The sequence below is a fragment of the Rhinolophus sinicus genome, linkage group LG05 (genome assembly GCF_036562045.2).
Source record: "Rhinolophus sinicus isolate RSC01 linkage group LG05, ASM3656204v1, whole genome shotgun sequence".
Classification (NCBI taxonomy): domain Eukaryota; kingdom Metazoa; phylum Chordata; class Mammalia; order Chiroptera; family Rhinolophidae; genus Rhinolophus; species Rhinolophus sinicus.
The window spans coordinates 26753676-26781155 of NC_133755.1; the positions used below are offsets into that span (position 1 = coordinate 26753676).

The 27480-nt window shown below is 36.8% G+C and overlaps 1 protein-coding gene across 6 annotated transcripts in view; it reads right to left on the minus strand.

Annotated features, from left to right (window-relative positions):
• Positions 1-6426, minus strand: part of THUMPD2 (THUMP domain 2 tRNA and snRNA guanosine methyltransferase) — a 33423-nt gene extending 26997 nt beyond the window's left edge. For 3 of the 6 annotated variants that reach the window (XM_019742657.2, XM_074331914.1, XM_074331913.1), the window contains exon 1: positions 6242-6426. In XM_019742657.2, the coding sequence (XP_019598216.2) occupies positions 6242-6367 (126 nt within the window). In that variant the 5' untranslated portion in view covers positions 6368-6426. Of the gene's footprint in view, positions 1-3982; positions 4047-5207; positions 5282-6241 lie in introns of all 6 variants that reach the window. The other 3 variants (XM_074331912.1, XM_019742662.2, XM_074331915.1) reach the window with 3 other exon arrangements.
• Between the last annotated feature and the right edge of the window lie 21054 nt (positions 6427-27480).

The following is a 27480-nucleotide window of genomic DNA, read 5'->3' on the forward strand; positions in this document are numbered from 1 at the left end:
ACCTGGCTGAAGTAAACTGTAAGTGACCATGGCAACATTTGCTGTGTTGTGCTGATTGAGAGTGTCAGGTGGATGGATGGTGTAGCTCAGGCCAGCGTGATAAATGGTCGTGAAATGGAGGACCACAGATGGTAATGGTCAACCATTATAGACTTCTGATGAAAACTGACAGCACTGAATTAGTTGGCAGAAAAAAATTATTTTGGAAGAGGCATAAAAGACTGAGTGTGGAACGTGAAGCTGGAGGGAGAAGTAAGATTACTGAGGTAGAAATAATGAGACACTTGGCTGTGGGAACTGAAAAATGGATGGAAGAAATATGCATCAAGCAAAAACAGGCTTTGGAGATAGGATGACTATTTGGTAAAAATCAGGGAAGAAAAATGAAAAGAGCTTCGTAAGTTATATAAATGTCTATCACTATGTTGTACACCTGAAACTAACATAATATTGTTATGTCAGCTGTAATTGAAAAATAAAAAATTACTAAAGTTCAAAAAAAAAAAAAAAAAAAAAAGAGCCCTAAGTCATAGGGAGTCTAATGAGGTATGGCAAATGGTGCTCAATGCCAACGGAATCCTAAATCTTCTTGGGTTAGCCCAACCCTATTAAGTTCAAGGTAGATGTGGATTGTCCTGGAATTCTTTCAGCAGTGGCCATGGGCTGACTAACACGATTCTAGGTCATCTCCTAGAGCTGAGGCACTAGGGAATTTGGGGTAGCCCATGTGTTTAGGCAGCTCCATTTAATGGCAACTTGAACTCCCAAGTTTTTGTTTGTTTGTTTGTTTTTTTTTGTTTTTTTAATCTGACATGGTCTAATTAAGCTTTTGGGATGGTAATTTCTGGGGTTACTATTCTAGCTTGACGAAGAATCTCTGCTGAGCCAGGCTTAGGTTGACACCAATTAAAACCCAAATACTTCTGGCTATAAGATTAACAAGCTCTGGGGCTGTAACGGGACAGCATGGTGATTATAGCTAATAATATTGTATTATATACTTGAAAGTTCCTAAGAGAGTAGGTCTTAAATGTTCTCACCACAATATATGAATTGTTATTATGTGACAGGATGGAGGTGGTAACTAATGCTACCGTAGTAATTATTTTGCAATATATAAATGTATCAAATCAACACATTGTATACCTTAACCTTACACAATGTTATATGTCAATTATATCTCAGTAAAGCTAGAGAAATAAGGAAAACTAAAGCCCAAATAGCTTAGATACCAGCAATGCAGCTGATCAGATAGATGAAGTAGGAAATACGATGAATGTTTAGGAATCAATATTTAAAGGGGATAATGAAGTAGATAAAACAAGAAATTGATTTCTAAAATTTGCTTCTTTTTCATTACAAAGGTGACATTGTCCCACTAATGTCAAAACTAAATATAAACCTCAGAATGCTTAGAAGTTGAAAACAAAGTTTTAAAGAGTACATTTTCAAAAAATCAGATTTTATATTATTTGACGTAGAAATATAGATGATATTAAGGCCATCACACACACACACACAAATGTTAACTGACATGATAACAAATACCTTTCCAAGACTCTGGGGGAATTGAAATAAATATTTTACTGAAAATGTATGGTTGTAAGATTCAAGTTCTATAAATAAACTGATGCAAACATCTAGACCAGTGATTTTTAACCTAAAGTCAATGATCTAGACATTAACTTACAGTTCTTTAATTGTACAAAGATCTTATCTTTTCTTACTCATTGAATATCAAGGGAAACATTTATACAATTAGTTTTTTCTAAAAATATCCTTTGTGGGGTGGGGGACTCAGGAAAGGTTTATTTAGGGTGTCAAATCATAAGAATAATGTGTTGATCCATGAAAATACTAAATACATTCTCAAAACCAAAATCAACTTATTCTCTTTATTTAAAAATTAACATAAGGCCTACATTTTTTTTTTTACAAGTAATAAGCGTATAATCAGAAGTAGTATACTAAATTATAGAATAGTCACTGTGAAAATCAATCATATATATGAAAGCATTTGTATGGTTTGCCCTTTGTGAAGATAAGCTATTATACCTTAAAGCAGTAGGGAGAATGAATTTTGGTGCTTATGATTTCAAAAATGGCTGAATATAGTATTACCTTTTTTTTCTTGGTTTATTGCTTGTAACTGATGGTGTTCAATTACAATTCTTAGGGATAATGTGGTGTTTTAGAATATTTCATCCTAATATTTGTTACTTGAAAATTTATTCATATATACAATCTGTTTTTCCATTTTGAATTAAATCATAATCAAGTGTCTAAAACCAGCTGGTTTTATGCCTAACACAAAGGTGAAATAACAGCCTTTATTAAAGGAAAAACAGTGGTGTGTGAGTTTTTTTTTGGTTCATTTTAGATGAGAATTAAAAACTATGTATTATTAATTGTTAAAAAGGCATTCAATCTAAAAGGAATTCAGAGAATCTTCGAAAAAGCAATCTTATGCAATCATCCCATTAAATGAAATAACTAGACTATCTGCTTAGTTCTACCCCACTACCTTCTATTATCACGACCCCTTTAGAAGCTAAAAATTGGTTGGCTTATTCAGGACTTGGGTTAAATAGTCTTTGCTATGTGGGTTTATCAAGACCAATGAATCACTTGACAGGGCCTTTGCGGCTAGCTGGCATTAGGCACTCCTCTACTGTACTGAATTTTATCTTAAGAATAACTGTTCCTATTATTATCCTTATAAGAAAAGTATTTAATACATTAAACATGGTCACAAAGTAAAGCTTACTTTTCCCCACTATATTTCTTAAAAGTAGTCTCAGTAAGAAATATATATATATATATATATATATATATATATACAGTGTCTCTATAAAAATAGACGTAACATATAAATGTATTATATATAAAACACATATATTTATATAATGTATATATTTAAAAATACCTAGGAACCTAGAAAGAAGTTTGCCCTACCACCAGGAGGAGAAAAAAAAAAAAAAAATCAAACCTGAATCTGAGCGAGCTCTAGATATGACTTACAGGATTCCAATACACAGGAAACACAGAGGATAGAGAAGCACGTTAGACTCTGCCATGGAGATGCAGTTGGCAGTATATAAACTGGGGGAAATTCTAGCAGTGCTGTCGAACAGCTTTCTGTGACGTTTGCTGTCCAATACAGTCAGCATGAGCACATGTGACTTCCGAGCACTTGAAACGTGACTAATGTGCTTGAGAAAGTGAATTTTTAAATTTAAGTTTAAATAGCCACTTTGACAACAACAGAGAATATGTAACAGAAATCACAAAGTGATCCACAAAGCCTAAAACATTATCTGACCCTTGACAGAAAAAGTTTGCTGATTCCTGTTCTAGACTGTGGGACAAACAACCCAGATTCTATAACAGACTGTGATGAGAAAAAAAGAGGTGGAGGGGGAATGCATAGATTAAAAGAGACTTAAATATCAGCCAATCACAATGTGTGGACCTTATATGAATCTTGATTTCAACACACAAACTGAAAAACAAAAGTGACATTTACGAGACAAGATGAAATCTGAATAAAGACTATTAGATATTTGATGACAAGGAATTGTTTTTAGATGTGATAATGATATTGTGGTTTATATTTTTAAAAAGAGCCATTCTATGTATTATTTCTTATATATATTATGCTATAAAAAGAGTCCTTATATTATAATTATACAGGCTAATAGTTACAGTGAAATGTCTGGGATTTGCTTCAAAAATACTATGGAGTAGGGGAGTGTGAATGGAGCGGAATTCACCAGGAGTTGATTGTTGTTGCAGCTGGTTGATGAGTGAGATTCATCCTACTATTCTACTTTTGTGTATGTCTGAAATTCTCCATAATAAAAACCTAAACAGAATAGATGGGACATTTTCTCTTGCAAGCTATGTGTTGGAGGAAGCGCTGTATCAGTCACCTGGATGGGGAGAAAGTTTGCAAGTTAAAATGCAAACACCTTGGGCTTACCTTCTGGGACTGGCAACTAGGAATATGCATTTTCAGCAAGTTTCCTAGGTGATTCTTATGTTTACTAAAATTGGAAAAACATTGATCAGAATAGAGTGATTACTTTTTAAAAATTAAACAATCACTGCTATATTAGTTTTGTAAATTCAGATTTTACACTATTAATTTTCTGGAAGCAAACCAAAGTTTTTAACCGTGTCTCTTGTCATTGCAAGAATGATTTTAAGTATTCCTGTGCAACTCATTTGATGGGAACATTTATTGAGAACCTAACTATTTGCCAGACACTGTACAACGTATCGTTGTCTCAAAGAATGCAGTAATCATTTAAAGTCGGTATTATCATCTCCATTTTATATCCAAGGAAAGTGTGGCTCAGTAATTTGCCCCAAACTTACAAATCTGTTAAAGGAAGATAAAAGATTTGAGCATGCCTTTTAACTCTAAAGCCCACATACATGTTTTACCATGCTGTTATAGAAAGAACCTACATGCGGTGTTCCGGGGTAGTTTCCCACGGTAAACTCTGGCACAGAGGTAAAGCACACGGGCTTCAAATGCAAGTCCCAGCTCCACCACTTAGCATCACTTTTCTGTTTATTTCTTTGTAAAATGGTGGTAAAAATGGCTTACATAGGATTCTTTTGAGCATTAAATCATAACATGTACATATGTGTCTGACTCGTTTCATAAATGTTAGATGCTATTATTATTATTTCAGGATTGCCTTAGAGAGTTTATATTAGGGATACTGGGGAGAAATTTGAGAAGTTATTTGCTCAGATTCCATTTCCAGGCATACCTATCCTTAAAACATAAATATCAAAATAGGAGAATTTTCCAAATCTCTTGGCATTTAATTCTGCTCATTGCCAAGAAGTTTTCCCCTACAATTAATTGAATTTCTGGTTGTGATTAAATTACCTTCCCATTTAATTCTGTCTTTAGAGAAGATGGAAGAAAACAAGTAGAGAGGGTCTGTCTTTCTCTAATAATCCAACACACTCAGATTGGATCAAGCCTTCTATTTGTCTAATTGAACATAAAAAAAAAATCAATGCAGCATTATGTCATGGTCACACAGTGGTCAAGGAACTGGACCAGGGAGCCAGTCTGCCTGGGTTGAACTTTATTATCTACTCATGCTTGATTTCGCACAGCTTGGTTTCGAACCCCACCTTTGCCATTTTCTGATTCTGTGACTTGAATCCTTTCTTGGACTTACCTATGCTTCATTTTCCTTTTCTGTTACATGTGGAGCTTCTCTTATAGATATGAAAGTGTCATAGGTTGTGAAAACTAAAAAAGTGAATACAGAGTAAGGACCTAAGAACATGTGCCTGACACATATTAAATGTTGGAAGTTATTACACTGATTTTTTTATACTAGCTACATCAAATTCTGTGACCAAAGCCACAAATGGCAAGTTAGCCTAGTAAGACTGATGCCCTTCTCACGACCTCCTCCATCCTCCTTTCCCCCCACCCCCTCATTGCAGAAACTCCTTTTGTTGGCTTCTTACAACGCAGGCGCAGCTGGAGTGGTCAGTTTCATTTAGCAAACTTTCCTTTTCCAACAGCACATCATTCACACTGTCACCTTGATCCCACCCAGTTACTGAAGGCTTATCCTATTACATCCTTTCCCTCTGCTTTGAGGAAACCAGCTCAGCAGGTAGAACCCAAACTGTTCACTTCATTGAAATTAACAACAGATAAATACCAGCAACTGTTAAGTTCCTCTGGAAGCTGGTCTAGGAAGCCTCCAAGAGTATTTCTCTAGTTAGTCTTTACTGCCTGTTTAAGTGACTACTTTACAAACTCTTTATCATTTAATCCTCCCAACAATCCTATAAAGTCTCATCATTGTCAGGAAACTGGCAAGAGTCCACTGAACCTCAAGAATACAGCACTTGCATTTAAAGTATGGAGACAAGACGCTAACTCGGACAGGTCTAATTGCAATGACAGGTACTATGGTGCGCTTTTAAAGAACCTAGGAAATAACGTGCCTCAACCCCTCCTTTAAAAAAAATTCAGCCGTGACTGGCGTGCGGTGAGAGATGTGCAGGGAAAAACGACTGGCGGTTCTCTCCAGAAGTAATTAAAGTCCGAGGGCGGGGACCGTCGCCACGGTCGGTCTGTGGCAGAGAGCGTGGGGGGCTCGCAGCTTCCCCGGGTCTCAGACCGACCGTGGCGGGAGGGCTGCAGGGGCAGGGCCGCCCTCCTTCCCTCCGGGACGCGCAGAGGCTCACTCACCTCCGTGGCCTCCAGCCGCGCCCGCACCTCCCGCATCAGGAAGGGCTCTAAGCCTCGGCCCACGGTGCAGAAGAACCGGGCGCCCGCTGCAGGCCGCCACGCGGGGTCTCTCGGCCCCGCCGCCATGGCGGCTCGGGCGCAGACCCGCGGCTCGGGGTCACGTGGCCTCGGGCGCGCGCGGCGCGTGTCCGCGGCTCGGCGGCGGCGGCGCGCAGGAGTGGGCCGGCCGCGTGGAGCCAAAGGCCGGCGGGCCGGGCGTGCTCCGGAGGGTCAGGTCGGCTGGGGTGGCCCCTGTGAGTCTCCTTGGTTAGGCATCTGGAATGATGTAGAATCACAGGTGGAAGGGATATAATTGATCTTTTAATCTATCGGCCTTATTTTTCAGATTGAGGAAATTGATGCCTACAGAAGCCAAGGGACAGCGAGTCAGTGGCACAGTTGAGTTGAGGCAGGAACCTAGACTTCTTAATTCCCAATATAATGGACCTTCTCCATTTCTCCCAACTTCACCTTCTCTCCTTGGTGCCTCCCCACTGCTATCCACACAGAAGGAGCCCTGCACTGCCTTCGCCAAGCATTGGGCCAAAGCTGGGAATCCCCAGGACCCAGGGCAGACATTCCCACTCTCCAACAAAATGCCTTGATGTTCATGAAACAGATTGCAGTTCTTGCACTACTTAGGTTAACAAGGCAATGTTTGGGTCACCTGATTTGATTGGCTCTCTTACTAGTATTTAAAGGGATTTTTTTCTTTAACTCTGAATTTTAAATTGGCATGAAAATATTACTTGGGAAGATTAGAATCCATATTATACAGTGAACAGCATTTGTTGTGTAATGGTTTAATATGATTTCAAACCCACTCATTTAGGTAAGTGATGTGTTAATTCACATATTACAAAGACAAAGTTGTTTTTAGAAGTAAAATTGTTTTTGATGTAAGAATGAAGTAAGTTGTGTCAGGATCATCTTATCTGTTGTCACTGATAAGTGGTCAGCAGCCCAGCTGCTGAGGGGCCCCACTAGAGGCTTATGGTTAAGAACGTGGAGAAGCAATTATGGCAAGGGGACATTTAGACTATAAATAGAGTTGACTCTTGAACAACACTGGGGTTAGGAGTGCTGACCCCTGAGTAGCTGAAAATCTGTGTATAACTTTTGACTTCCCCAAACTAAACTACAGTTGGCCCTTTGCATCCAAGGATTCAAACAGTATTTTCTGTCTGAGGCTGGGAATCGCAGTTGGGAAGCTGCACCTGGGAATGAGAAAATACTGTTTCCATCCTAGGTTAGTTGATTCCACAGATGCGAAACTGGTGGATACTAAGGGTGGAATGAAGGGCTGACTGTGTTTATAGATAAAAAATCTGCATGTAAGTGGGCCCACACAGTTCAAATTCCTATTGTTCAAGGTCAGCTGTACTGAGAGTTTGTGAGGACTATTTGAGTTTCAGTTTGAGCAAGGAGACACATTGCAAACCTAAAAACTCTTCAAAGACCTTTAGAACATTTGCTCTGCCTAGGTGAGGTGACTCCTAGACTGCTAACATCTGCCTTGGTGTATTTGTTTCCTAGCAACCTGCTCTAGCAACAGGGGACTTTCTTTTTGTACTGGCAGCTGGAAATCAGCTCTGGGTTGGTCACTGTCTCTCCTGAGTGCCTCCTGGTATAAAAAGGTACACCTCATATTAAATTTGAAATTAATTCCTTCATCTCCCCTTGCCTGGATCAATAGTGTGATTAATTTGTCATTTGTTTGGAGTATGTTACTTCTTTATTGGTTTATTCATACTTCTTTATTCGCTTGCGAAATTATTATAATTCCCACAATGAACCTGTGCTAAGTAAGTTGCTGGCAAAGACAAAATCAGTCTCTAGGTATAACTTTGCTGCCTCCAAAACAAAACAAAACAAAAACAAAACAGCATTAAATTGGCTCTGTAGTGATATAAATAGATATATAGAAACTGTTAAATGAATGACTGTCTCTGGCAAATGCTCCCATGTGCTTTCTTCCTCCCCACCCCGTCCCCAGCTCATGGTCTATTGGGACAGGATCATGAAAATTTATATGGAGTCATGTAATATGGGCTTTTCAAAGTTCAGTCCTAAGACTTCTCAGACCCTCCTATTTTGGTGAAATCTTTCCTTTTTGTCTACAGACTTACGTGCTGTTTCTTTTGGCAGTTGCCACCGCTCATTCCAGTTTCTTTATACTTTGGGGTTCCTGACTCTCAAGTCTGTCTGGGGAGACTCATGACACTTTCTTAGTACTTCCTACATTCTGTACCCAGGAAGGTAAACACGTAGACATAATGTATCCCACCTAATTCAACAAATACTGGACATCTACTCTCTGCCAAACACCACACGAAGTCTTGAGGATACAAAGACAAGTAGTACACAAGGGTCTGCACTTCAAGGGCTTAGAGGATGGTGAGATTGATTTAGCAAGAATGTACCCAGGATGCTGTGGCAGCACAAACTGGCAGCAGGAAGAGCTTCCCGGAGAAAATTACTCTGTGCCAAGTATTAAAGGATGTGTAAAAGTTAAACGACTCACTGGAGATAGGGGGGTGGGAGGCTTTGTAATAGTGGTGTAGTGTTTCAGGTAGAAAGAGCAGCAAACGTTAATGGGAGTGTGTGTGTGTGGTGAGGGCTTTGGGACAGGAAGGCCATAACAGCAGCTAGGTGTTATTAGAGCATAAATTATGAGTTGAGAAGCAGATGGAAATAATGGTAGAGAGGGTGGGTAGGAGCGAGGTTAGGGCAGTGCAGTGCAAGGTGGATGAAGAAATGACTTCCCCAGCCCAGGGCTGGCTAGCAGCATGCTCTCTTGAACATCTTTGTCAAGTTGGGGCCTTATCTGCCTTCTGAGGCCCACCTCCCCAAGGTAGATATGTAGTTTGTAAGCACCATGGAGGGTTGATGAACTCTTGCTCATACAACCTAGCGTGGTAACTTATAAAGAGTAGGATTTTATAATTTTTTTTAGAATTCTGTTGAATTGTGGCCACAGGTACAGACGCAGAGGAATGTCGAGCACATACATTCCAATCAAGTCAGTGCAGATTGTGAAAGAAAGAATCAACATTTTTTATGGCTGCAAGTGTAAAAGCAATTTGGTGAAAAGCTATGTGGTCACATACTGACTAAACCACTTAACATGCACACAGTGATCACTTGACTGGTGCTTCTTTGCATATACAATCAAAAGAGAGAAAATTTAGCAGAAAATTATTGCATTGCGTACGTAAATACTGCTTTTAAAACATTCTTTTTTTATTAGTGCTTATATCACTGTAGTTTTAATGTAGCATCAAAATTCAAAAGATGCGATCTCCATGCTTTGATGCAGAGAGACAATTCTTCTATATGTATTGTTTTGCTTTAGTTATGCAGTGCATGAAATTATTATTTTGATGTACAAATAGAGTCTAGTATATCCAGTGCTTTTTCAGAAAAGTGAGCCATGTATTTAATGCATATTTTGAAACACTAGTGTATTTGATGTGATTCTATTTGTTTAACTATATTTTGAGCCCATAAAACCATATTTATATCTGATAGACCCTTATAATGGCCCAGTTGGAAGGGAGTATGGAAATTATTTCTTCGATACATTTGCTGACTGAACGAATGACTGAATCTACAATTTTCTTCAATTTACTTGAATGAACTATATTGCCTAAATAAAACAAAGCCATTTTCTCCTTGCAGTTATGTTCATCTCACTCAGACTGTTGTTTTAATATTTCTTTTTTTCTTGCTCCATTACTGTGAATTGTTTTCCTTTAGAGGTTTTCTATTACCTATCTTTCTATTTCTTAGTCCAAAGAAAGCCCCCCAAATGTCTAAAACTAGCTAGGATACCCATATTATGATATTTTCCCCTTTCATATTCCTATAAGGTCTTACTGCTTTCTAGTAGATGATTATTTATTTTGCCTGTTTTTTTCAGTATTAATTGAAAAAAAAAATCACCTTAAAACTCAAGCAGATGTGATCTGCAAATAAACAAAACCAACCAAGGGACAGACTTTATTTTCTCAGAAACACGGAATACCGTGTTTCATTGTGAATGATATTTGGCAGAATAGAACCTAAAGATTTTATGAGAAGGTTTGCTTAATTCAGTCAACTTTTCTCCCATTCTTGTTCATGAAGAGTTGAGAGTGGACTACGTAATAGGCAAACTTACTTTATTATCTATTCATCTCTGTTTTTCTTTTTATTGAAGGGTGATAATTCTTTGCTGCCCGTGGACATTTTGTGCTGTTTTGAAAAACAGATTTTTGCACCCTGGAAAAGCTCTTTTTGATGTATATCCACACATAATCAGGCTCATCTCCCAACAATTTTCTTTTTAAAAGTTTGAAATTTAACAGTGAAGAATATACTGTTTACATTTACTGCTATAAGTTTTCATAATGGTATGAATTCCTTGGCTAAACAGAAAAATGGTATATATAGAAAAGAAAAGCATGCAACCTGCCATACCAGCTTAGGCAATCATTTGGTTCTTTCATAAAATACCTTCAGAACAGGACATGATGCCGGAAATTATTTGGTACTGGATGAGCTTCTAGATCACAGACCGATAATAATACTTGTATTTTTAATCACCATATGCTGCTTTATTGCTCTGTCACTCTGGTCAACTGAGATGATACAGATCTTCTGCTTCATAAATGTCAAAATCGAAATGTAGTCAGGTTGGGAAAATATAATTTTAAAAGCTGGCCTGAAAATTCATCATGGGTACAAAATACTCTTCGTTTTAAGAAAATTCCTTAATGGAGTTCAGTGAGGCTTCAAGTCGCCGACCAGTGAAATACATATAGAGATAATTACACTGTTCTGCATAAGTTGTCGACAGGATGTAGGGAATATTCATGAGGGGCAAAGATCAGATAAGGAAAGGGAATGTGTGGAACAGCATTGTGGGAAGCTAAGGCCATGGGGATAAGCAACCAATTAGATCTTGGCCGTGGTGTGGTAGCTGAAGACCGTCTGAGAAGGATGTTCAATAGTCAATTTAGGTTTGTTTCTGGTGCTGTCATGTTAAACCGTCTCCAGTGACCCAAACTTTCAGTAAAACAAATAGACAAAACTTTGAGCTTTTTGCCTCAGGTATTTTAGAATTCAGAGAATCAGGGTGTTGTGATGTGGAAAAGAGGTGGCACCCTCAAGATAGATTGTGGACATCTTTGATTTGAGTAAATTCAGTGACAGCAGCAACTCAGAGTAGAGCTATAAGAGAAACCTCGGTGTAGGGGTCTGTTACCTGGGAACATACAGAGAGGGGTGCTGGGTCATCACTGACAAAAGGCAGAAATGCAGGCCAATTTCAGATAAAGATAATCCAGTTGGCAGCTGGACTCAGCTGAATTGATCCCTCACTTGGAACAATAGATTTCATATAAACCAAGTGTCTAATATTTAAATGTGTGTTACTTATTGTTGACAGGTGTAGACATTGCCATCTTGGAGCAACCCAGGGCAGATTAACTAATGGGGATAATGATCAGGTATTGGGGCCAACATTCTCAATTTCATATTTTTGGATGATCATTTTCTTCTAGTGTTTTTTTTAATTAAATTAAAATAGTACAAGTTTTGTATTAGCATATGAATTAATCACATCAATCAGAATTGATTTAATCTGTTATCTGGACATGGCATGTAGTTCATGCTGGATGTTGTACTGGTCGTCTACATTGAATGTGGATTGTAGTGTAGATTTCCCAAACTTTTTAGGCTGGGCACACACACTCCTTAAGTTGTCAGCACTCTTCTTAACTGTGGTGGTGAGCTTGATTTCCTTAGAGAATGAGTTCCTAAAGTTGTGAAAGAGTATGTGTGTTGGGCTGGGGAAACACTGCTATGAACCTTGAGATGCTTTGGGGTGAGAAGAGCAGCTACAGTTTTGGAGAGTTGGATTCCTCGAAGGCAACTTTGATGCTGAGCGTCTGGTGTAGGGAGCTGGAAGACACAAAGCGCTGTAACAAATATTGGAAATCATTGTTAATCCAACAAGTCCAGATGAATTTGACACCCATATGTTTTAAATGTATGACTCAGGTTTTGTACGTACTTGCTATGTCAGACTGGGTATACATAGAATTAAAAACAGTCATGTACATAACTTTGTTGAAAACTGTGTTAGGTGATAACTTGATTTGGAAATTTCTTTCTGTTTTTGAAATTATACTTGGCTTTCTCCCCAGATGCTGTCAAAACGATATTCAAATACTTGGGAAAAAAAAAATCTCAATAATAAAATCAATCTGATGGGAGCAAATGCAAGGAAGAAATGGGGAAGACTGGCTAGGCAGAAGTTTAATCCCAATTTAGTTGTTATAAGCCGAAGTACTAAAAGTGGGCTGCAAACTGACCACTAATTATTTTTTTATTAACCTTTATTTAATATAGTATTTTTCTGACATTTATTACAACAATTTCATTTTTGACGTGGGTATGAAAGTAGAGAAGTTCAGAGAAAAAGATAAAAAGGAACTAAGGAAAATCTTACACGAAAAGTTAAATGGATGAACAACCAGTTAGAACTAAAGAACACAATTACTGAAATAAAGAACTCACTTGAAGGAATTGCCAGCAGGTTAGATGAAGCAGAGGATCGAATCAGCGACTTAGAAGACAAGTTAGCAGAGATCACCCAAACAGAACAACAGAAAGAAAAAACAAAAAACAATGAAGATGGTTTAAGAGACCTATGGGATAACATCAAGTGCAACAACATGTGCATCATAGGAATACCAGAAGGTGAAGAGAGGAAGCAAGGGATTAGAACATATTTGAAGTAATAATGTCCGAAAACTTCCCTAACCTGGTGAAGGAAACCAACATACAAGCCCAGGAAGTGCAGAGAGCTCCAACCAGGATAAACCCAAACAGGTCCATACCAAGACACATTATAGTTAAAATGGCAAAGGTTAAAGACAGAGATTCCTAAAAGCAGCAAGAGAAAGACGGAGAGTTACATACAAGGGAACTCCCATAAGACTATCAAATGACTTTTCTACAGAAACATTGCAGGCCAGGAGGGAGTGGCAGGATATACTCAAAGTGATGGAAAACAAAGACCTACAACCTAGATTGCTTTATCCATCAAGCCTATCATTTAAAATTGAAGGAGAGATAAAGAGCTTCCTAGAAAAGAATAAGCTAAAGGAATTTATTACCACCAAGCCAGCATTGCAGGAAATATTAAAAGGACTTCTGTATACAGAAGAAAGATGAAAACAATCTAACTACAAATTTAAAAAATGGCAATAACTATGTACCTATCAATAATCACTTTAAATGTAAAAGGATTAAATGCTCCGATCAAGAGACATAGGGTGGCTGAGTGGATAAGAAAAGTTAAATGGAGTCGAAATTGTTTAGCTCGTTGAAATGAGGGAAAGTTAAGAAGAGCCTTAAATATCTTCAAATAGTTGACTGGGGTTATAAGTGGGATACTGACCTGTTTATAAATAGGACTGAGAAAAGGCCCGGGCTGAAACCCTTTAAAACCTTGTGAGACTTTGAAGTTCCGTGGTCTGATGTCCTAGATGTGTAGCTTGCTGATTCTTCTCCCCTTAAGGCCTCTTCTGGGTGTGTGATAGTGCAGCCACTATTGTTTACCATTGCTTGACCACATTCTAAGCAAGGTAGGTGTCCCAGGATCAGGTCATAAAGAGTGAAATGAAGAGCAGGGACAGATGGTTACTGAAAAGGATAATCGGGCTGTTACTGACTTCCAAAGATTCTGATTAATGAAAAAAAAAAAGCCTTTGTTTTCCCATAAGTTCCTTAGTCTTCTTCCTCTATTAGGATTTACCACATTGTTTTCTTTGTTTTGTTTTTGGTTTTTTAATTGTGGTAAAAAAAAATAAAATAAAATAAATAAATATATATATATAACGTAAAGTTTACCATTTTAAGTGGATGGTTCAGTAGTGCTGACTGTATTCACATTATCGTGACACAGATCTCTAGAACTTTTTCATCTTGTAAAACTGAACATTTCCCTCCAGTCCCTGGCATATTAGATTTTGATGGATTTTTTTTGTGTTTTTTTTCTTACATGTTTGTCTCCCTCACTAGTCTCTAGGTTATAGAACTTATTCATCTTTTGTCTGCAAGGTCTAGCACTTAGGAGGTACTCAATAAATGTCTGTTGATTAAATGCAAGAATAACAATAGAATGAGTCTTTCAAGTAGAGTGGTAGTAATAATAGTATGTTGAACCATGTGACTGGCACTGTCATTTGCTTTTCTCCTACCCCCTTTACTTCTTCCCTTTTTAACAAAACCCAAATTTTATTCACAATGACAATATGTCTCGTCCTGGCAGTGACTCTTGAATGGTCCAGTCTGTGGTATTCATCCTTTCCTGCACATACAGATTCCTGTTCTCCTTCCATGATTCTGATTTAATTAGTCTGATGTGGGGCCTTGGCATTGGGATTTTTAAAAATCTCCCACTAGGTTGTTAAGCAACCCTGTTCTTCTTTGCCAGACATTTGCTTTTCCAGACTTTTTAATCCCTGGGGATGTTCATGTGACCTAGTTCTGGCCAATGAAATGACACTGGGTTTTCTGGGAAACTTTTTGCTTTTCTTATAAAAGGGATAGATGCCAGAAGACTCTGATGTGGCATCGTCCTCGTTTTTTCTGCCTGGAACGCAGATGTGATGCCTTATGCTATGATAGCCGTCTTATAACCAGGAGGCAATAGCATGAAGAACAAAAACCCAATAAGTTAAGAATGAAGAAGCAGAAAGTTGGAAAGATCCTGGACCCTTAATAACCTCGTTGAACCTTGGGACTACCTACTTTTTCTTATTAAGTAAACGATAAGTGTCTTTATGGTTTAGACCCCTAAGAGTGGCTCTTCAGTTATTACCCGCTTACAAAAGCACTCTGAACTGAGACAAAGGGTATCCTAGACCAAAGTTAAACTTGATGCAGATAAATCCCCAAGATGAAATGGTTTTCAGAAAACCTGGCTAAAACTCTAAAACTGGTTTCCTAAATGTATAACTGCTCTCCTAAAAGCCCATGATATTTCCCATAAAACACTCCCTCATTCAACTTTCAAAAACAGACCAAGGTTGGGTATATGATAATTCTTACTCAGTTTTGTGTTTCTGTTTTTATATTTCCAATCATTAATATAAGCATGGTAGAATGACATATCTAATTTCTAAAAAAACAACATTAATTCATTGAACAAATACTGAGCATCAACTCTGTATCAGGCATGATTTTAGAAAGCATATAGGAAAGAAGCATCAGTGAACAAAACAAATTCTCTGTCTTTAAATATACCCCTGTCGCACTTATATTCTAGTTGGGGGTGAGGGAGGCAAGCAAAGAAACCATCATCATAATAAAACATACATGGTGTGTTAGGAGGTGAAAATCACTTTAAAAAAAAACAGAAGAAGCTCAGGCAGGTCAGGAGTGGAAGATAGAGCACAGCTCAGTTTTAAGTCAGGTGGAGAAGGGCAGGCCTCACGGATTTTACTTTTGACACTTGATATATCTTTAAATACTTAGATAAATGCCTCTTTATAATGAAATATAAACTTCAATACTAGATCCGTTTTCTGAATAGTTACTGTAGCCAATATGTCTCTACAAAGGGCCAAAGAAGGTTAGCCACAGATAAAGGGAAATGGGTTGGACCTTAATTTCATTGAAATTGTATGTCCTTATGTCTATCTGATAGTCTTGTTAGACATCTTATGGCATATAATCTTTGGAACCCAAAAGTTGTGATTATTTTGTGCAGTTTGAATTTACAGAATTAAAAACAACGATTTTCAAAAATCATGATTATGTCTGTTCTAGGTGCTGGCGATATGGCAGTGAACTAGCCTGAAGAGGTCCATGGCTCGTGGAGCTCACTTTCTAAAAAAGGAAGAAAGTGCTTCTCCAGGTTAATAAGCTTGTGAGAATCCCCTGGTCCCTTTGAGCTTTGGTTTATTTTAGTAATGTTTGACATAGCAGCACTTTGTGATAGCAGCATGTTGGTCTATTTGGGAATCGGGAAGGGATACAATCAGTCGTGGGTCTTCCTTTCTGACCTGCAGCTGGTGCCGCTCGTGAGACTTTTGGCTCTCTACTCACTCTGGTCGATTTAACAGCAGTTGATTCCCAAGGAAACCCACCAAGCATTAATGCAAGAGGTGGGAAAGAGACAGAGGAATTAGTCTCTTCAAAGAGTCTTTCTCAGATTTTACTTCAATTAATTGCTTGAGATTTATTAAAATTATGTACATAAATTATTACTTTTTTATGTAAGGCATTTGGAAAGATTTTTAAAAATTACTTTTTAGACAATGGTAGAAAACTGGTATTTAAAGAAATACCAAAATCTATATGGATCAGGGCTTGAATATTATTGATATTTAATTATTATCAACTAAACATAAAGTTTCTTGTAGGGAGCCCAGTGGGGAAAATTCCTCACTCACTGTTCCTTGGTTTATTTTATGTATTTATTTTTTAAAGAAAAGTCTTTTTTTAAATGTACTTTCTGGGGAGGGAATAGAACAAACACTGAAAACCAAAGAGAAGACTCTTTTTCAGAAAAATATCCATGAAAAGAGACACAGCTTCACCTTTAGCCAAACGGCAGCAATGTATGGGAATCCTTATGTTTTCTGGAGGGGAACTGATAATTATAAGATTTTGCTTGTAAAAAAAAAAAAAAAGAAGCAGAACAAACAGAAGTTTCTGGAGGTCAGGGCCTTCAGGAGATGTAGTCTAGGCTGGTTAATGTTTTATGGCTGCATGGTTTCAGCCCAGTTAGGTTTTTGAAATGAGGCAGAGAAAAAATGTTCTGTTTGGATTGCTCTGTGTTCTGCTTTCCTCCCTGAGTCATTGTGATGGCCTTGTGGTCTGAAGTTTTATGGCACCAAATGAAAACTCTTTATTTTACCCAGGCTTCCACATCTGACAGAGGCAAATCATCCAATCTTATATCCTGGATTAAGTGTAAACAGAAGTGTGATAAAATATAACCTGAGGAACAAATTTAAAAAATAGTCATCATCTCTGGAAACAGTTTGTAATAAGCTTTTTCCCAGTTTATTCCATTTGATTGCATTAACACTAACACTGCCTACAGAAATGAGATTTTTTGACATGGCATCATTCTTTCCTTTCCTTTTTACTTTTTCTGTTTTTTTTCTTTTAAACTGTTCAACAAATATTTCAGTAAATACATGTCAGAAGGAAATCTGTAACAAATTCCAAATTGCTTGGTGTTGCTTCTGTGATTTTGAAAATCAACACAGCTATATATTTTGTTTATGGTTAGGCTTAATTCAATAAAAAGATTTAGAAACCAAGGAAAATCTTTTTCCGTTATACCCTAGGAGAAGGTGGATCAGTAGATGGAGAGTTAATGAACTTGTTATAATTATTTTTCCTTTGGAGTTGATGGTATAATTTATTTAAATACAAGTTTTTTGTTTGTTTGTTTTTTTATTGGGGAACATTTGGGAACAGTGTGTTTCTTCAGGGCCCATCAGCTCCAAGTCGTTGTCCTTCAATCTAGTTGTGGAGGGCACAGCTCAGCTCCAAGTCCAGTTGCTGTTTTCAATCTTTAGTTGCAGGGGGCACAGCCCACCATCCCATGCGGGAATTGAACCTGCAACCTTGTTGTTGAGAGCTCACGCTCTAACCAACTGAGCCATCCGGCCACCCCTAAATACAAGTTTTAATTCAACCAGTTCAATGTTTGACAAGAACAATGAAACAACTCAAAGTATTAATTTTGTAGAGTTATTTTGGGAATATTTCTTAGTAATAGTCTGAATGAAAATGACCAATTGTGATAATTATTATTGAGGTTTGATTACTGAGCTAGTGGGGCCAACTGCTCTATAAGGACTTATAGACACAAGAGAAAAAAGAGGGTTTGAAGGTTTCCAATTATTTTAGGAGATTCCCACCTTTTATACAAAGGGTCTCAGATCAATTGAAGCCCATGGTACACAATGTCAGCCATGAGTCAAATGGTACTATTTATATAAATGATAATATTTCCCAATTAGAGATTTCAGTCAAAAAAGATTCACAATCTTGTAAGAAATGTCACCTAAAATGATGACGATATTCTAATCTTTCTCTCTAGGTATCCTTTGTTACAGAGATTATGGGTATTCTTTGAGTGACTATTCAAATTAACATGTTTATCCAGAGATGTCAAGTTAAACTTGCCCCCAAGCATCACTAATGACAAATTCTGGGTCTAAAGTTCTTCTGCTCTCAATCCAGATCTTTGAGTTATGACCTTTGCCAGTTTTTGTTGCTCTGCCTTTATTTCCAATGCCTGTATAAAAGGAATGGGTTTCCTAAATGTTGGTGAAGCTTTGTTTCTCTTGAAGTCGGATAACCCTGTTTCTATATCTCTTTAGTACTGATCAGAATGAGATAGAGTTTTGAACAATGACATCATGGTTAGGGTCATAATTAAGAGAAACCATCCTTTGCACCTCTATTCTTAAAATTGACTTCCTATCAGAGAGGATCTTGGTGCTAACATCTGGCTTTCTATGGTGTTGATCATAAAAATGTCTCTGCACCGACCATTGTTCTTGACAGTCTGTATTAGGAGACGTTCACAGAACTAAATAAAAGATAACCTCATACGTTTGGATTTCCTTACATTTTGAGTGTATTCTCCCCTCAGTACAGATATCCTGCTCTTTGCCTGCCCTCCTCCCCACAATGTTCTTGCTTTTAAACTTGGATACTCGTTTTCTTAGTGAATGAGAGAATAGTGGAGAGCAGCACCTGGCCTCTCAAAATATGGCTGGCTCAGCTGTTGAAACAGGAAAAATATTTTTTAAAACTTTTAAAAAAGTAATCTCATAGCACACTATTTCTGGAGTTATGGTGATTTTCCAATTATCAGTTGAATGGGTATCCCATTTACTAATAGATACTATCCAGTAGCATGTATTGAAAACTTTCTGTGCTAGGAACTATGTGAAACTTTTTCCTTTACATCCTCTCACTTATTACTCCCAATAGCTCTGTGATCAGCTGGGTACTATTTTTAACATCTTACTGATCAGAAAATTGAGGCACAGAATGGTTAAGTGACTTCCCCAAAGACACACATTGCTAAGGGGCAGAGCTGAGAATGGAATTCTTGCTGCTTGCCCTCAATGCCCAGGCTCTTATCTGCCTATATACTTCACTCTTTCTCCTTCAAAGGACATGCAATAAATGCTTCAAGTAACTGTGCAGTAAATGCTTATGAAAAATGTGTTGATTAATAATCATAGTTGCATTGAGACATTTTACTAATCTATACATCTACACTAATTTAAATTAGCACTAAAGATCTGTGCATTTGACTGTCACATTCAAATGCCATTTTTAAGGCATTGATTTTCTTCTTATTTACCTGGTCCTTAATGTTGGTTTTGTTCTCTAATATTGTAAGTAGGGTTATATTTTGGACAGCTGTGTTATTGTGCAAAGAGGCTGGAGTTAGAGCTTTACAATAATGAATTCGATGCACTGTTTGGAAGATGTGTAGACTCTGTTCTCTGGGTGTAAAAATGATGTATATGTCAATGGTTGAGCTGGTTAATTTTGTTGTTTAAATCTTCTATAGCCGGTGTTGGGAAACTTTCCTTAAAGGACAGATAGTAAATATTTTAGGCTTAGCATGCCATACAGTCTCTGTCATGACTACTCAACTCTGCTGTTATGATACAAAAGCAGCCATAGACAATATATAAATGAATGAGTCTAGCTGTGTTCCTATAACATTTTATTTACAAAAATGGGCAGCCAGTCTGAAAGCCATAATTTTCTGACCCATATTTTATTACTTTGTTTATTTGTTATCTACCTGATCTATTAGTTTCTGTAGGGTGTGTTAAAATTTCCAAATAAATTGATGGTTTATTCCTGATTTATATCCTTAAAAACATCGGTAGTTACTTTATAATTTAGAATAGTAGCAGAAAATAGAGGTTTAGCATGTGAGTTCTGAGTCAGACAGTCTGAATGTGTTCTTGTGTAAGTCTCTTAATCCTCTGTGTCTCAGTTCCCTCCCCTGTAAAATGGGGATAATAGTATTTACCTGTTTGGGTAGTTGAAGTTACATGAGTTAACATCTGTAACACTCTTCGAACAATGCCTAGAATATGATAAGCACTCAATAAAGGTGAACTATTATTATTATTATCTGAGATGTTGTTAGGTACATTTAGGGATATGTTCATTATACCTTTTTTATTCATATTCTTTTAATTTTATATAATATTTATATTTTTGGCCTTGAATTCACTTGCATCTGACATTATGATTGTTTCTCTGGCTTTCTTTTAGTTTATACTTGCCTATTATATCTTTTTCCTTCCCTTCATTGTCTACTTTTCTGCATTTATGTTTCTGTGGAAACATACTTATTTTTAAGCCAATCTGATACCCTATTTCTTTTTGTTGATTAGTTTAATCATTTATGTTTATTTTAGTTATTGTCATATTAGAGTTATTGAGACCACCTAATTCATATTATCTCTTTATCACAGTTTCATTTGATTATTTATTTCGCTTCTCCTTCCTTACAATGAAAAAATAAAATATTCTTATGCCAGTTAGACAGTTACACATTTTTTATTTTTATTTACCTAGTGATCACCTAAAACTTATTAAGACATACTCTAATGTTTATTTTCCCTTTCACAGTTCTTGATTTTATCAATATCTGTATCTTCCCCACGAAGAGTGGACTGACTCTGAGTCAGAATGCTTGACTTTGAATCTTGGCACTGCTTCTTATTGGTTGTGTGTCTTTGTATAAGTTTCTTAACCTCTCTGTGCCTAGTTTCCTCATCTGTAAAATGGAGTCTCACTTCTCTCTGACTCTAGTCTCTACTTCCCTTTTCCCTGAAGAAAAGCCCTTTAGTATCATCCCACGTTACTTTTGCAATATTACGAATACTTATTTTTTCACCTTTGCTTTTTTAGACAAAATAAACTTTGCCGAATTATTCACTCACCCTAACTTCCCTTATAGCTTTATTTTTTTTCTTCTTCCTGTTAGACTACTTTTTAAGTAGTTTTCACAGCAGGTCTTTGTGTGGTAAATATTCTGAGGCTTTGCATACAAAGGATATTCTTATCGCCTTCTCATATTTAAGCAATAGCTTTACTGGACATAAAATTTTAAGTTCAATTGTTCTTTCCTTTAAACACTTTCAAAATATTTCCCCATTGTCTCTAGTGTAGCTGTTGAGAAGGCTAATAATCTGAATTTTATTCTTTGTAGCTGAATTGCTCTTTCTTTCTGGAAGCTTTTAGAATTTTCTCTTAGACTTTGAAATCCTTTAGTTTTCCCCACTGATATCTAGATTTTGGGGTTTTCTTTTCCTTCTCACTCTTTTTGGCTCTTGGCACCATATGTGCCTTCTTAATCTGAGGTCTTTCAGAAACTATCAGTCATTAATTCTTCACATATTTACTTCTTTTTGTTTACTCTCCCATTATACTACTTATGCAGATGGCAACACTCTATTTTCATATCTTTATCATATATTTATAATATCGCATATATATTCCACCTGTTAATCAATCTCTGAATCCTTCTGAGATGGTTCTTTGACTTAGTTTTCCAGCTCATTAAATTAGTTTTCACTGTATCTATACTACCTTTCATGGTTCTTCATTGGTTCTTCTTTAAAATTTTTGTTTCTGCTTCATGTAACCAATACTTGGTCTTATGCTTACTTTAAATTCTTAATGTATTTTTTCCATTAATTCAGCTTTGTTTGCTATATGTTATCTTTTGTTTTATAGCACTTAAACTCTTCAAATGCCTTTTTTCCTTCTGAGTTTAAATTCTCCTGAGGGGGGTGGCTGGTTGGCTCAATTGGTTAGAGAGCAGTGCTCATAACCCCAAGGTTGCTGGTACGATTCCCACATGGGCCAGTGAGCTGCGCCCTCCACAACTAGATTGAAAACAAAGACTTGACTTGGAGCTGATGGGTCCTGGAAAAACAAACTGTTCCCCGATATTCCCCAATTTAAAAAATAAATTGAAAAATAAATTCCCCTGAGGGTATTTGTTACCTTGACTTTTTTGTTTTGTTTATTACCTTGACTTTTAATGAGTATCCAGAGAGCGTAGTTTGAAACTCAGGTCCCAGTTTGTAAACCTCTTTGTGAGACTGCCATTTCCTCTCCTCTCAAGATTATAACCACCTCCTGCATCCTCAGGGGTCTTTTACGAGTTTTATATTAGCTTTTTAAATGCACGTGATTCCCTCTTGGTTGGTTTTTGTTTTGTTTTGCTTGTGTTTGCTTTGTTTTGGTTTTGCTTCTTTAGGGTTGGGTTCAAGAGAGGGAGCTAACAGTCTGGGCTAATTCAATGTCATGCCACAGTGTACTTTTTTTTTTTTTTTTTTTTAATAATATTGCCAGTTCTCAAGCTGTATCACTGTGTTTGAAAGGACATGTTATACCGTGTTTGTATACCATGGCTCCTTTCCAAATTTCAGTAATTTTAACAAGCATGCATATTACTGTGTAATTGAGCTGGCCATACCAATCACTATTTCTGGAGACTTCTGATATGAATAGAATAGTGTGCCTGTAGTATATAGACTTGACTCAACTTTTCGTTTCCTGATGGCCTCAAAAAGGGCAATACTCTACCTTCAAGGGTATAATTCATGCACTTGAATGATGCTCTGTGGTTCTGCCTCTAGTAATCCTTCCCAGTCTTGATGATTTACTAGGACAGGAAAGTCACATCTTAAAATTTATGTTATTTTAATAAAAAGTTTAAATTGAATTTTACTTTCATTGATTTCCACAAAGTCCAAGAATTCACCTCAGCACCATAAATCCTGCACCTGCACCGATACCAGATCCATCAAGCATGGTGATGAAGAGCTATCCTTTCTCTGAGCTTTTCATTCTCATGCAACTTCCCACTTTTTGTGGGGAGGTTTGCTTGCGAGTTCAACAGGGTATCTTATGACCAGTCTTATGGAGCTCATATAATATTTATCTTCCTGGAGGGGAAAAAAGTTAGCTTTAAGCTGTAGGTCAAATTAATTTAGTTTTCTTTAATGAAATTCAAATTAAGGTTCTAAATGATAAGTTAATTTCATTGGTAAACACAGTTTGTGCTAAGTGGTGAAATTAGTTACTGGGATGACCTGTAAAATTCTACTCTGGAGGTCTTTAAATATAGGATATATTTGTATCTTTCTGAGATGGCTAGCTTAGGGGTATTTTTAAAGATGGAAGGATTGAGATGATATCTTTTCTAACTCTATATGATTCTTTGATTGAAACTGCTCTCCAATTTTAGCTGAAAAATGCAGGCCTTTAAAAAGTGCTTTTGTGCAACTGATATTTTTAAAGGGGATGTAGATAAACAGAGACATACTAGAAGAAATTATATTTCATCTGAATTTTGTATTAACCAATTCTTCTTCCCTATTTTCCCCAATCGTTTGTATCTGCTCCTACTGCTCTTTATTTTTGTCCTAATAACTCTGCTTCTGGAAATATCTCAGGCATCTTTTTATTCCTTTCTAGCCTGATTGTAGGTTTTATAGCTTTCTTAAGATTTGCCTTATATGTACATTCACTTTCTCCTTCCCTAATCTCTCCTTCCCATACCCCACAAACAAATATGTCACAGTGTCCTAGATTAGAACAATAAGTATTTCTATGGGGGTGGCCTGAATTTTCCCTAGCTTTATCAGTCATTGTGATATTCTTGATAGCTCTCTGCCCCCTCACACACTCCTTTTAGGGGAAGAAGGAATTATTTGCCTGGTAAACTTGGGAATAGGAAGTGAGCATGCAGGGCCCAGACCTTTCCCTTCTCTTTTTCTCTTGGGACCCCAATGCCCCGTGGAAGAATGCATTTTGTTCTGCTTCTCCATGATGCAAAATTTACAGCATTAAATACCGTCTTGATGTATTTTCTAAATATCTTTTCTTATTTCCTAAATTTTCTGTGCTATCTTCTTGATAGTTTATTTTGATCTGTTTCTCAGTTGACGAATTTTCTCAATCTGTGTCTAATATATTGTTCAAATCATCTGTTTCATTCTTAATTTTAGGCATTATGTTTTTCAATTCTAGACTTTTGCTTGTCTTCTTTGTTGTTTTTTATACTTTCCAATTTTCTGCTTAAAATTCTAATATTGGCATTTTTTCTTTAAACATCGTAAATACAGTTTTGTTGTTGTTTTGCTCTTTTTAGTCATCGGTGTCTAATAATTTCAATACATCCTATTTTGGGATCATTTCTGTTACTTATTGTTTATATTGTTTTTTTTGCTTAGGGTGTTTGTTTCCTTGTGTGCTTGGTTATCTTTAAGTCTGTGCTGGGCATTGTATTTAAAAGAAATCTGGACAGTGTTTTGATGCCTAGGATTATGGCGTCTTTTCTCAGAGAGGACTTTCGTTTGGTTCTGCTAGGTGGCAGTTTTACCATGCTGGGACCTCCTTAATCTTTGTTCAAGGCTTGAGATTACTGGCCATTCAGATGATGGAAGGCTGGATTACAAACTAAAAGATTTGAGAAGCCAAGGAATGAGAAAAAGAGGTCAAGTAAGATATGGTAAGATATTAATTGCATTTGGCAGGCAGGAGATTATTGGCTACCCCGGCAAGTGTAATTACCAGTGAGGTGGCAAGAAGGATGAATGGGAGCTAAAGGAGCAGAGATAGTAAAAGTAGCATGGTTTGTCAAGAGATTATAAAGGAAAGAAGTAGGGCAATAGTTGAAAGGGGTCATTGAAGCAAAAGGTGATGTAAAGATGAATTTCTATGCTGAGAAGAAAAAGCTGATATGAAAGCAAAGTTGAGGATATGTGAGATAAGTGATAGAATTATTAAGTTCATCAATTATCAGATGGTGATGGGCTCAAGAGTAGAGATGAATTGATCCTCTGATCAGATTTTGAACAGATTTTCCACAGTTTGTTAGCTTCAGAATTAAGAGCCTTTAGATTCAGTCTGAGTGTCAATTCTTGGAGTAAGTGTCCCTATATAATCCTACAATCAGGTAGACACCCTTTGTTTCCATTGTACCACGTGTACATTCCCCATTGAGTCCTATCGTTGGTGTATGGAATCTTTTCCCCTTACTAGAATGTGAGGTATTTGAAATCAGGACTTTTGTCTTTGTAGTCCCCTAACAATAGCCACTCAGTAGTTTATTGAATGAATGACTGCCATCCCTTTTGTGTTTGTATACACAACTCAAATGGATGGATCAGAAATGGCATTTTTAAATTTCTCTGTGGTTCAAAGCTTTTAAATGTCTTTTGGAGTCAGCTATCAAGGACATAAATGGCAACCCAGGAGTGATTTATCAACTGATTTGTACTTTCATTTAGATTTTACTTATGGTAATGGATCCTTTGGGGTCTCTTTGCTCTGAAGTAACTGCATACATAAAGCAATAAATGTAGCTACTTCTTATGCGAACACATTTTATCTAGCATTGAAAACTGTTGTTTGTGATAAGAATAAAATGGTACCTTACTTCCAATTTACGTTTAAAACAATAAAAGCAAATCTATAAATTTTTAAATGTATTTTTTGAATTAAATATTCCCATTGTTTAAAATTCAAGAGACACAATGTCTATACAATGAAGTTATCCTTCCTACCCCATCACCAGCCACCCATCCTTCAGACAACAGTTGTATGTGTGTGTGTATTCTTCTGGAGATATTTTATGCGTCACAATCATATATATTATTCCTTATCCCCATTTTCCCACAAACGGTGGCTTGCTTTACACATTGTACTGTACCCTGCTCTCTAAATGATGTATGTCAATAATGACACTTCTTTTTTTTTCACATTTTAGCACCTGAAATTAAGGTGAGGCTTACATTCCATGGCATCTTACAACCATAGTCAATAGCAGCAGTCATGGTGTGATCATTACTGTTTGTGCTTTCAGGGGATGGAGCTCAAACTCCTTGATGTTTCAGGCAACAGACCATTGAAAGACCACTTTGGAAGAAATAAGAGTCCCAGTTTAAGCCTCCCAATTCCTCTTCTAGTAAAAATTAACAAGGTTCCAGCATCAAAACTAATGAGTGGCAATATTTTTGATGATCTTGGAGATAAAAGTGGAGCACAGAGGATGATATTCCATGGCAAAATATGGATCCTCTGACTAGGTTTTGAACACATTTGCCACTGAGTTTATTTGCTTCAGAGTTAAGAGCCTTTAGGATTCAGTCTGACTGTCAGCTCTTAAAGTCTCCTTACATAACCCTAAAATAAGCTAGACACCCTCCTATGCCTAACTCTCAGTCTAAAAGTGATTCTGAGAAGTTGGATTCTGGATGTGAAGAAGATTTAGGAATCCCTTAACCAAATGATTTTACTTACACTGTCCGTTTTATGTGTGCACAAGAGTGATGAATAATAGAATTCTATTGATAAGTGAAAGTGAGCTCTGTTTAAAATTAATATTATAACCGATAAGATAACATGTCATTGTTTGAGAACTTTGTAATATTTTGTTTTTAATCCACTACATAGTATTTCACTGGATAAATATGCAATAATTTATTTAACTGGTCTATTGATGATCCCTTAGGTTATTTGCAATCTTTTGCTTTTACAAACAATGCTACAGTGAATGACCTTGAACATGGATCATGGGGCAAGTAGATTTGTAGGATAAATTACTAGAAGTAAGATTTATATGTGCTTTTAATATTTGATAGAGCTTCCTAAACAGCTTCCAAAGATGTGGTTGGTTTTTGTTGTTGTTGGAGTTTGTCTCAGATTTATAGGTTAACTTGGGGGATGAATTACCATCATTACTGATGTTGATTGTTTATATTTTCAATTAACTTTTAGTTCTTTTAGGAGTAGGCTTTTCCTTAATATATGTTGCATATTATATTTATCGTTTTTGTTGCTATTGAAAACAGTTTTTTTCTTCTAGTATAACTTCTGAATGGTTGAAGTTAATACAGGGAATTCTTACTTGCTTCAAATGAGTCTTTTTCAAACTTCATTGAAAAAAGGGTGCATCAGATGGCTTTTCAGCCAAGATGGTAGCGTAGGTAAACACTGTGCTTGCCTCCTCTCATGACCACAAAATTACAACTAAACTACAACTATCATTGAGAATTGCCTGAAGTCTAGATGAACGGAAGTCCTACAACTAAGGACATATGGAAGAAGCCACCTTG